Genomic DNA, 11,835 nt, shown 5'->3' on the forward strand with positions numbered 1-11,835 from the left:
TCTCTCTCTCTCCCTGCACAAAGGGAAAACTTGGTGAGTTTTATTCGCTAAATTGCAGAAAATAAATTAATTGTTGGGCAACAAGAATGAAAAAGGATAAAAAATTACCACTGCAGCTCTGTAAGGATATATGTACTCCTTTGATTTAATAAACGAAAATATACTGTAGAATATAGAAAAAAAATTTCAAATGCTAGAAAAATAAAAAGTTGTTTAGAGAACCTTTTGTTGTAAAGTTTTCTCTGTATCCGAATTCGTCTCCAATCTAATGAATAGCAACATGTAGAAAATATTTTTTTTCCAGGACTTGAAGGGACTCCACTAGATAACCAAGTTATCAAGTATATAGAGAAGATATTCAAGCTGGAAAAGCCTGTACTAGTTCAGGATAGAACACGTCGAATTCAGAAGGTAAGTGTGGTTCACTGTAGTGTAGTGAACTGTATAGTTTAGGACAAAACACTTAAAATACAGTTAGTTTGCATGGTTTATTGTAGAGTAGTAGAGAAACCTTTCTGGTACAAAAGTCCTTGGGTATATTTTTTGGAATTCAGTGGTAATTATCTGACTTAAAGTTGACTGTTCCAAAATATCCTTGACACATTTCTAAGGGCGGGGTTTGGACCATAATTTTACAGCTTGATTTTAGTTATGTTCAGAATTTTATTTTAAGGAATTGGACAGGTTTGTTCCCCGTAAACACGCTGGCGAGTTTGAAGATTGTGATGTTCAGAAGATAAAGGACAAGGTAAAATACAAGGATTTATGTTTGAAAAATTATTCTCTGATCTATGAGAAAGAAGAAAAAAAATGGGCTGGTGAGGGGGATTTTAAAGTGTTGGTTACTCATAAAGAATATCAATATGATGCATAGTTAATCCTATTTCATTCTAGTTCTATTCTATCCCAGATTATCATAGTTCATCATAGTTTGTCCTATTCCATATTAGCCCATCCTCAGCCGATTCTAGTTCATTCTATCCCAGATTATCATAGTTTGTCCTATTCCATATTAGCCCATCCTTAGCCGATTCTAGTTCATTCTATCCCAGATTATCATAGTTTGTCCTATTCCATATTAGCCCATCCTTAGCCGATTCTAGTTCATTCTATCCCAGATTATCATAGTTTGTCCTATTCCATATTAGCCCATCCTTAGCCGATTCTAGTTCATTCTGGCTTTTCCTTAGTCCTATCCTAGCTCTTCTTAGTTCATTCTAGTTTAGTTCATCTTAGCTTATCCTAGCCATCCTAGCTCGTTCTAGCTCATTCTAGCTCTATTCTAATAATCCCAGATTATCATAGTTTGTCCTATTCCATATTAGCCCATCCTTGGCCGATTCTAGTTCATTCTGGCTCATCCTTAGTCCTATCCTAGCTCATCTTAGTTCATTCTAGTTTAGTTCATGTAGGGATTTTTTAAAAATGTACGGATTTTTTCAAAAAAAATGTACGGATTCTACAGTTTTTGTTTTCGAAAATTGTACGGATTGTACGGATTTTTTCTAATACTATACTCCAGGTATCTATGTATACTTGCCTTTTTATGTCTCTTTTTTCATAGCTTTTAAAAATATACACCCCTGCAATTTGGATAATCCAACCTTTCTGTTCCAGGCGGATGAACCCTGTTTCTCCAGTAAAAGCAGATAATGCTCTGAAGAACCCTTTGTCTCCAGTAAAAGCATATGATCCTCTGAAGAACCATGTTTCTCTAGTAAAAGCAGATGATCCTCTGAAGAACCCTTTGTCTCCAATAAAAGCAGATGATTCTCTGAAGAACCATGTTTCTCCAGTAAAAGCAGATGATCCTCTGAAGAACCCTTTGTCTCCAGTAAAAGCAGATGATGCTCTGAAGAACCATGTTTCTCCAGAAAAAGCAGATGATCCTCTGAAGAACCATGTGTTTCCAGTAAAAGCAGATGGTCCTCTGAAGAACACTGTTTCTCCAGTAAAAGCAGAAGATCCTCTGAAGAACCCTGTTTCTCCAGTAAAAGCAGATGATGCTCTGAAGAACCCTGTTTCTCCAGTAAAAGCAGATGATGCTCTGAAGAACCCTGTGTCTCCAGTATGAGCAGATGATGCTGTAAAGAACCCTGTTTCTCCAGTAAAAGCAAATGATGCTGTGAAGAACCCTTTTTCTCCAGTAAAAGCAGATAATCCTCTGAAAAACCCTGTTTCTCCAGTAAAAGCAGATGATGCTGTGAAGAACCCTGTAAGTCCAGTAAAAGCAGATGACCCTCTGAAGAACCCTGTTTCTCCTGTAAAAGCAGATGATGCTGTGAAGAACCCTGTGTCTCCAGTAAAAGCAGATGATCCTCTGAAGAACCCTGTTTCTCCAGTAAAAGCAGATGATGCTCTGAAGAACCATGTTTCTCCAGTAAAAGCAGATGATCCTCTGAAGAACCATGTGTTTCCAGTAAAAGCAGATGATCCTCTAAAGAACACTGTTTCTCCAGTAAAAGCAGATGATCCTCTGAAGAACCCTGTTTCTTAAGTAAAAGCAGATGATGCTCTGAAGAACCCTGTTTCTCCAGTAAAAGCAGATGATCCTCTGAATAACCCTGTGTCTCCAGTATGAGCAGATGATGCTGTGAAGAACCCTGTTTCTCCAGTAAAAGCAGATGATGCTCTGAAGAACCCTGTTTCTCCAGTGAAAGCAGATGATCCTCTGAAGAACCCTGTTTCTCCAGTAAAAGCAAATGATCCTCTTAAGAACCCTGTTTCTCCAGTAAAAGCAGATGATCCTCTGAAGAACCCTGTTTCTCCAGTAAAAGCAGATGATGCTCTGAAGAACCCTTTGTTTCCAGTAAAAGCATATGATCCTCTGAAGAACCATGTTTCTCCAGTAAAAGCAGATGATCCTCTGAAGAACCCTGTTTCTCCAGTAAAAGCAGATGATCCTCTGAAGAACCATGTTTCTCCAGTAAAAGCAGATGATGCTTTGAAGAACCCTGTTTCTCCAGTAAAAGCAGATGATCCTCTGAAGAACCCTGTTTCTCCAGTAAAAGCAGATGATGCTGTGAAGAACCCTGTTTCTCCAGTAAAAGCAGATGATGCTGTGAAGAACCTTGTTTCTCCAGTAAAAGCAGATGATGCTGTGAAGAACCCTGTTTCTCCAGTAAAAGCAGATGATGCTGTGAAGAACCCTTTTTCTCCAGTAAAAGCAGATGATGCTGTGAAGAACCCTGTAAGTCCAGTAAAAGCAGATGACCCTCTGAAGAACCCTGTTTCTCCTGTAAAACCAGATGATGCTGTGAAGAACCCTGTGTCTCCAGTAAAAGCAGATGATCCTCTGAAGAACCCTGTTTCTCCAGTAAAAGCAGATGATCCTCTGAAGAACTCTGTTTCTCCAGTAAAAGCAGATGTTCCTCTGAATAACTCTGTGTCTCCAGTAAAAGCAGATCATCCTCTGAAGAACCCTGATTCTCCAGTAAAAGCAGATGATGCTCTGAATCCATGAAATTGTCACACATGTAATGAGTTGCATCTGACAAATGGCTAAGAAATTATTAAATTTACAAAATATAAAAATTATATTTTAATTAAATTTGCATTTTTACATAAAGAAAAACATACTTTGAAGAAATTTTTGTTGCAGTATTCTTATTTTTTCATTTAATATTCTACGTTCTTTTAAAATATTAAGTTTTATAAATAAAAATACGGGTTTCTACTAAATGACATAAAAGAAGATTTCTTTGTGAGTAATTAAATTTGCATGCATTGCATAAAAAAAAACCATGATTTTTAAGAAGAAAAAAATGTTGCAGGAATGTTTTTCTTTGTCATATGTAATGTCGCACATGTCTTAATTTACATCTGTCAAACTTCTAAGAAATTATGAAATTCACAAATAAAATTGGGATTACTTTTAATTAAATTTGCTTTCCATACATCAAATTTTTTTAAACGAAATTTTTTTTTTATGTCAAATGTTTCGCTCATAAAATTGTCGCAAAGGGGAGGGGCCACAAAACGTATTACTCTTAATTGGGCATGAGGAATTCATTTCTGAGGTCAAAATGAATATTCGAGCATTCTGACCGGCGTGATAGTAGCCGGCAGTTACATTATGGGTCATCTTCCCACATATTTACTTGTGTATGTCGATTTAAAGGTTATTGGGCACGAGGAATTCACTTCTGAGTTCAAATTTAATATTGGAGCATAATGATCGGCGTGCTAGTAGCCAACCATTACATTATGGGTCATCTTAATTGAACCCATAATTATCCTTCGGCCAGCAGCGCGCCGATCAGAGTCCTGATACTTAATTTATTTACCTAAGAAAGAGAATCGTTGTTTCTAGTACCCCAGAATGGACATACTACATGCAAAACATATGACAGGATGACCCAAAAGGTGACTGCTGGCTGCTAGCATGTCGGTCAGAGTAGTCTTACAAAAGTTTTTATTAGGAAATTTATCCTTGTGCCCAATTACCTATAAATTGACATATAACATGTAAAATATGTGGGAAGATGACCCATAACGTAACTGCTGGCTTCTAGCACGCCGGTCAGAATGCTCGAATATTCATTTTGACCTCAGAAATGAATTCCTCATGTCCAATTACCTATAAATCGACATACAACGTGTACAAAATGTACCAAGATGACCCATAATGTAATGGTGGCTACTAGTGCGCCGGTCAGAATGCTCCAATATTAAATTAGACCTCAGAAATGAATTCCTCGTGACCAATAACCTATAAATCAACATACAACATGTATATATGTAGAAAGATGACCCATAAGGTAACTGGCGGCTACTAGCGCGCTGATCAGATAGCTCGAATATTTATTTTGACCTCGGAAATGAATTTCTCGTGCCAACTTACCTATAAATCGACATACAACATGTAAAAAATGTACTATGATGACCCATAATGTAATGGTTGGCTACTAGCACGCTGGTCAGAGTGCTCCAATGTCTATTTTGACCTCGGAAATGAATTCCTTGTCCCAATTTTGCTATAGTTTGATGAATCGCATGCAACCGTTATTCTAACTTAGCAAATAAGTATTCAAAGATGTTTTCTTTTATTACGCGAGCGCGCGGACATTTAAGCCTTTGGAGGTGAATTTTTTATCGAATATTTTTTAAGAGTGCCAGGAAAAATGTTTAAGTGCAATTAATGAAGTTAACTTTTGCTCATATTCCTTCAAAACCAAAAAATGCATGTAATATGCATAATTCTGAGTTTGCATGCAAAAAATCAGCCTCCTACGACAATTCTAAGGTATGTTTAAACACTGTATAAATTTCCGGAGAGTAATACGTTTTGTGTAAAAATTCGCATCTGTGAAATGCCAAAGAAATTTTAAAAATTTACAGAAAAATCCGACACTATTTTTAAATCAAATTTGCATTTGATGCATGAATAAGAATATAATTTTGAAGAAATAGTTTTGCTGAAATTTTGGGTTTTTTTAATTAATATCCAAATGTGTTTTATTTTAAGTTTTGCATTGAAATGAAAATTTTCTACTGAATTAATGACAAAAAAGTAGATTTCCTTCTGAATAATTAAATATAAAGTAAATCAAGATTTTGAAGAGAGAAAAAAAATTATTGTAGTCGTCAAATGTCTCCTCTATAAAACTGTCGCAATTGTCTTAAGTTGCATCTGACAAATGTCTTTGAAACTAGGAAATTAAAAAAAAATCCAAAAACATAATTTGAAAAAAAATTTAGCGGGAATTTTTATTTTTCTTATTTAATATTTGAAATATTTTCATTCAAAAGCAAAACTTAAATATTAAATTTGAAATAAAATTATTGCTAAATCATTTTTTCAAAATTATGTCTTTCTTTTTGTATAAAATGTAAATTTAATTAAAATTAATTTCGATTTTTTTTGTAAATTTTATATTTTTTAGACATTTGACAGATGTTCCATGACATTTGCAAGAATTTTATCAAAACAATTTTTTCATTCCACAAAATTATGATAATCTTTAGGTTTGGAATGCAAATTTTATAAAAAAAATCATACCGAATATGACATTAGATAGATACATGATAAGAAGCATGCAACATATGACATGAAAAAACACTCAAAAAAATTTTCTTCAAAATTATGATTTACTTTTTATTTGCCATGTAAATTTGATTATTTACATTACAAACCTTTTTTTTTAAATTCAATAGGATCTTCCTTCAAGTAAAAAAACTTGAAAAACAACAATTTCAAATATTAAATAAAAAAAAGAAAATTTTCACAAAATTTTCTTTGTTTTTTATGTTTGGAATGCAAAATTAATTGAAAAAAATAAATTGTGACAAAAAACATTCTTCAAATTTTTCTTCAAAATTATGATTTTCTTTAGGTTTGGAATGCTGTCAAACGTCTAATAGATTATGGAATTCATAATCTATTAGACGTTTGACAGACATGACATTTGCGACAATTTTCTGCATTAGACATTTGACAAGTAAACAATTTTAAAATATGACATTTAACAGAAACGACATATGACAAAAAAACATAGTCGTTAAAATTTTTATTTTTTTTTTTAAATTAAGAGATAAAATTAATTTTTTTTCAAAACTTTGATTTTCTTAATGTGTGGAATGCGACAGATGACAAAAAGAACATTTTCATTAAAATTTTAATATAAGGAATGCAAATTAACTATTCACAAGTGATTCTTCTCTTTTTTAATTAATTCCGTAGAAAATAGTATCAAAATTCAAGTAAAAAACTTTATATAAAACACCTTAGCATATTTCTTTCAAATTATGATTGCTGTTTGGAATAAAAATTTATTTATTTCTATAAAAAACTTCTTAGTTTTCAACAGAAAATCGTAGTAAAACTTGAAAACTTGACAAGCAACACCTTAAAATGTTAAATTAAAAAATTAAAAATTCTCGGCAAACACCTTAAGATATTGAATTACGAAATAAAAATTCCCACAAAAAAATCTTCAAAATTATGTTTTTCTAATGTATAAAATGTAAATTCAATTAGTAAATGATTTGGATTTTTTTGCAAATACCAAAATTTCTTATACTTAATTTCTTAGACAGATGGATGCATGATATATGACATTTGATAAGTAAAAAAATTCACAGATAGGACGTTTGACAGATTTTTTCTTCAAAATTATGATTTTCTTAATGTATGGAATGCAAATTTTATTACTCACAAGTAAATTTTCTTTTTTGTCAATAATTCAGTAGAAAATTGTAACTTTATTGAAGTGAAGAAAACAAAAATTTCTTAAAATTTATGTTTTTTTACGTATATAAAGTGCAAATTTAATTTAAAAATAATTTCGATTTTTTGTGAATTTATAATTTCTTAAACATTTGACAGATTTTACTTATGACTTTTGAGACAATTTTATTGTTGGGACTTTTCACAACTAAAACATATTTTATTATTCATTAAAAATTTTTCATAATTATGTTTTTCCTTATGTATAAAATGCAAATTTAATTGAAAAAATATTTAAAATTTGCTAGCAAAATTCACAATTTCTTAGTTTTTGGCAGATGCAACTTATGATATTTGTGACAATTTTATTAATGGGACATTGGACAAGTAAAACCATTTTTTTCTTACTTCAAAATCTTGTATTTCTTTACGTTTGGAATACACATTTTATTATTAGCAAGGAAATCTTTTTTTGACATTTATTCAGTAGAAAATCGTATCTCCATTCAAATTCCAATTTTTTGATAAATTTCATAATTTCTGAGACATACGAAAAATTTGTCTTATGAAATTTTTATCGATGAGATATTTAAAAGTAAAACAATTTATGGATATGACATTTTACAGATGAGAAATATGAAGCATGTCATGTATGACAAAAAAACATTCCTGTTAAAAAATTTGTCTTCGAAATTATGATTTTCTTTATGCATGGAATGCAAATTTAATCATTCACAAGGAAATATGCCTTTTTGTTATTTATTCAGAAGAAAATTGTATTTTCATTCAAGTGAAAATCTTAACATAAAACACCAAAGGATACTAAACTAAAAAATAAAAATAATTTTCTACAAAATTATGTATAAAATGGAAATTTAACAAATAATAAATTTCACTTTTTTTGTAAATTATATAATTTCTGAGACATGTGAAAGATGCAAAATATGATATTTGCGACAATTTTTTAGATGAGACATTTTTTATTCACAAGAAAAATTTCTTATGTTTTATTAATTCAGTAGAAAATCGTATCTTCTTTCAAATTTTAAATTATGAAATACAAATTTCTGCCAAATTTTGTTTTCAAAATTATGTTTTTCTTGATATTTGGAATGAAAATTTAAAAAAAATTTTTTGTGAATTACATAATTTCACAGATGCGACATATAAGCTTATATAACATAAAAAAACTCCTGAAATAAAAGGATTTTCTTTTTGTATGGAATGCAAATTAGATTTTTCACAAGAAAACTTCTTTTAAAATTTCCAAAAAATCGAAATCATTTTTTTTAATAAATTAGCATTGCATACATTAAAAAAAAAATTATTTTGAAGATATTTTTTTGTGGGAATTTTTATTTTTTAATTCAATATCTTGGGTGTTTGCCAGGAATTTTTTTAATTTTTTATTTAATATTTGCAGGTGTTGCTTGTCCAGTTTTTACTCGAAGAAAATTTTTTCTCAAATGTCGTAAGTTGCATCAGTCAAATGTCTAAGAAAAGATGAAATTTACAAGAAAAACAAAATTTTGTCGCATCTGTCAAATTTCATATATGTAAATTGTGTTACTTAAAAAATGTGTCATCTATTAAATTGTCGCAAATTTTTGCATCTATTATTTATTGACATTTGACAGATGAAATATTTGACAGATGAGACATTTGACAGATGAGACATTTGACAGATGAGAATTTGAAAGATGAGACATTTGACAGATGAGAATTTGACTGATGAGACATTTAACAGATGAGATACTTGACAGATGAAATATTTGACAGATGAAATATTTGACAGATGAGATATTGGACAGATGAGATATTTGACAGATGAGATATTTGACAGATGAGATATTTGACAGATGAGATATTTGACAGATGAGATATTTTACGGATGAGATATTTGACAGATGAGATATATAACAGTTGAGATATATAACAGATGATATAATTGACAGATGAGATATTGGACAGATTTTCATTCTCGTCATAAGAAATCATAATTTAAAACAAAACATTGGCAGGACTTCTTATTTTAACATGAATTAAATGAAAGTGGCATCTATTTAAAAAGAAAATTGATTAGTTTTATTCCAAGAAGACGTTTTTTAAAAATTTAAAATGATCACCTTTTCCTAGGAAAAATAATGTTTTTTTAAGCTGCAAACGTTTTTATCCATATCAAAAAGACTTAATAACTGACCCAGAAAAAAAATTGGGGTTTACGATTCCCCGTAAAATAAATCTCCACAATCAAAATCCGATTATCTACTAAATTAATGACAAATAAAAAGTTCTTCTTGTAAAGAAAAAATCTATCAAAAGTTTTCATGAAGAGTATAACATTCTGAAGAAAAAATTCGATCAACAATTTTAAGCTAAGATTTTACTTAATAATACTTACAGTTTAATAAATTTGCAAAAGAAAATCTATTTTTATGAAAATTTCTCTGTATGATAATTAAATGGCTGCAGTATGCTTTTGATGAAATATATTGGTATACTAAGCCTAGGGGTGTCAGAAATGATTTTTTTTGCATATGTTAATACGCCCTATAAAACTTATATAAAGTTTAATTTTTGATAAAACTTTTTGTTCTAAATAATATCTATCTAAAACTTCTTAAACCGGCATTTTTTTCTAAATTCGTTTAGCTAAAAGTTTAAGTCAAATAAGTTTTGAAAAATATTTCTTCATATCGAATAGATATCCTTAAACGTCCGATGTGTAACCTTTCAGAAAGTAGGAAAGTTTCTGCAAAAATAATTGCCAAACCAAACAGAATTTTTATTTGTTTAAAAATATTTAGTACTATTATAAAACATTTCTGTGTATCACCTTACTCTAGTTTTGCATTCATATAAAACAGTAAAAAAGAGATGCTGTTCATGTTTTAAAAATAAACAGCTGATGATTCATTGGAAGGAGGGATGGCAAAAACACCAATTTGTAATTCCCAAATGTACTTATGGAAAATGATTGTAACAGGGTATACAGAGTACTTCAGGGTTGTCAAAGAGTTCCCGCCTGTCCAGCTGAGGTTGTGTACACGTGAAACGGTTCAACCCTTTATACCTTCGGAGCTAAACACTCCGTCGTACCTTATACACTTCCCAGTGTACTGCAAGGTACTGGGCTTCACTGGGGTATACTAGGCACATCATCCAAACAGAAAAAAACACTAGACTGAGAGAATATCAGAAGTATGACGACGACATTTATAATTCCTGTGAGGTTGGGTAAACATTACATTACATTAAACTATGATGGAGGGGAGACCAATTTTGTTATGAGTTATGAGTTATGTATCTTCAGTAAAAATGTGGCATACGTCATATGTCTCATCTGTCAAATGTCTCATTCGTCAAATGTCTCATCTGTCAAATGTCTCATCTGTTAAATGTCTCATCTGTCAAATGTCTCATCTGTCAAATGTTTCATCTGTCAAATGTCTCATCTGTCAAATGTCTCATATGTCAAATGGTTCATCTTTCAAATGTATCTTTTGTCAAATGTATCATTTTTCAAACTTCTCATCTGTCAAATGTCCATCTGTCAAATGTCTCATCTGTCAAATATCTAATCTGTCAAATATCTAATCTGTCAAATGTCTTCTCTGTCAATGTTTTTTCAAATGTATCATCAATAAATATGTCATTTGTCGCGTCTGTCAAATATCGCGTCTGTCAAATATTGCGTCTGTCAAATGTCGCGTCTGTCAAATATTGTGTCTGTCAAATATCACGTGATATTTGAATTACGTCTTTCAAATGTCTTATCAGTTAAATATCTCATTTGTTAAATGTATCATCTGTTAAATGTCTCAGCTGTCAAATGTCTCAGCTGTCAAATTTCTCAGCTGTCAAATGTCTCAGCTGTCAAAAGTCTTATCTTTTTATCTTATTTGTCAGATGTTGCATATGTTAAATGTTGCATGTGTCAAATATCACATCTATCAAATGTCTCATTTGTCAAACGTCTCATTTGTCAAATTTCTTATTTATCAAATGTCGCAAATGCCAATTATAACATCTGTCAAATATTGCATCTGTCCAATATCTCATCTGAAAAATATCTCATTCGTCAAATATCTTATCTGTCAAATATCTCATCTGCCAAATATCTCATCTGTCAAACATCTCATCTGTCAAATATCTCATCTGTCAAATATCTTATCTGTAAAATGTATCATCAGTAAAAATGTGGCATATGTCATATGTCTCATCTGTCAAATGTCTCGTCCGTCAAATGTCTCATCTGTCAAATATCTCATCTGTTAAATGTCTCATCTGTCAAATGTCTCATCTTTTAAATGTCTCATCTTTTAAATGTCTCATCTTTCAAATTCTCATCTGTCAAATGTCTCATCTGTCAAATGTCTCATCTGTCATATGTTTCATCTGTAAAATGTCTCATCTGTAAAATGGCTCATTTGTCAAAAGTCCCTTCATCAAAAGTCTCATTTGTTAAGTTTATCATCTGTCAATGTTTTATCAAATTAGTCATCAATAAATATGTCATGTGTCGTGTCTGTCAAATGTCTCATCTGTCAAATGTCTCATCTGTCAAATGTCTTATCTGTCAAATGTCTCATCTGTGCAATGTCTCATCTGTCAAATGCCTCATATGTCAAATGGTTCATCTTTCAAATGTATCTTCTGTCAAATGT

At 31.1% G+C, this 11,835-nt stretch overlaps 1 protein-coding gene across 1 annotated transcript; it reads left to right on the forward strand.

Annotated features, from left to right (window-relative positions):
- The first annotated feature begins 709 nt into the window (after positions 1-709).
- LOC111699588 (muscle M-line assembly protein unc-89-like) lies at positions 710-3,463 on the forward strand. The gene is made up of 4 exons (XM_023470291.1): positions 710-748; positions 1,618-2,039; positions 2,196-2,468; positions 2,820-3,463. Exons 2-4 carry the CDS (start codon positions 1,622-1,624, stop codon positions 3,461-3,463), a joined length of 1,335 nt encoding a protein of 444 aa, XP_023326059.1. The 5' UTR covers positions 710-748; positions 1,618-1,621.
- The last annotated feature ends 8,372 nt before the right edge of the window (positions 3,464-11,835 follow it).

This window comes from Eurytemora carolleeae, unplaced genomic scaffold, assembly GCF_000591075.1.
Source record: "Eurytemora carolleeae unplaced genomic scaffold, Eaff_2.0 scaffold364, whole genome shotgun sequence".
Lineage (NCBI taxonomy): Eukaryota > Metazoa > Arthropoda > Copepoda > Calanoida > Temoridae > Eurytemora > Eurytemora carolleeae.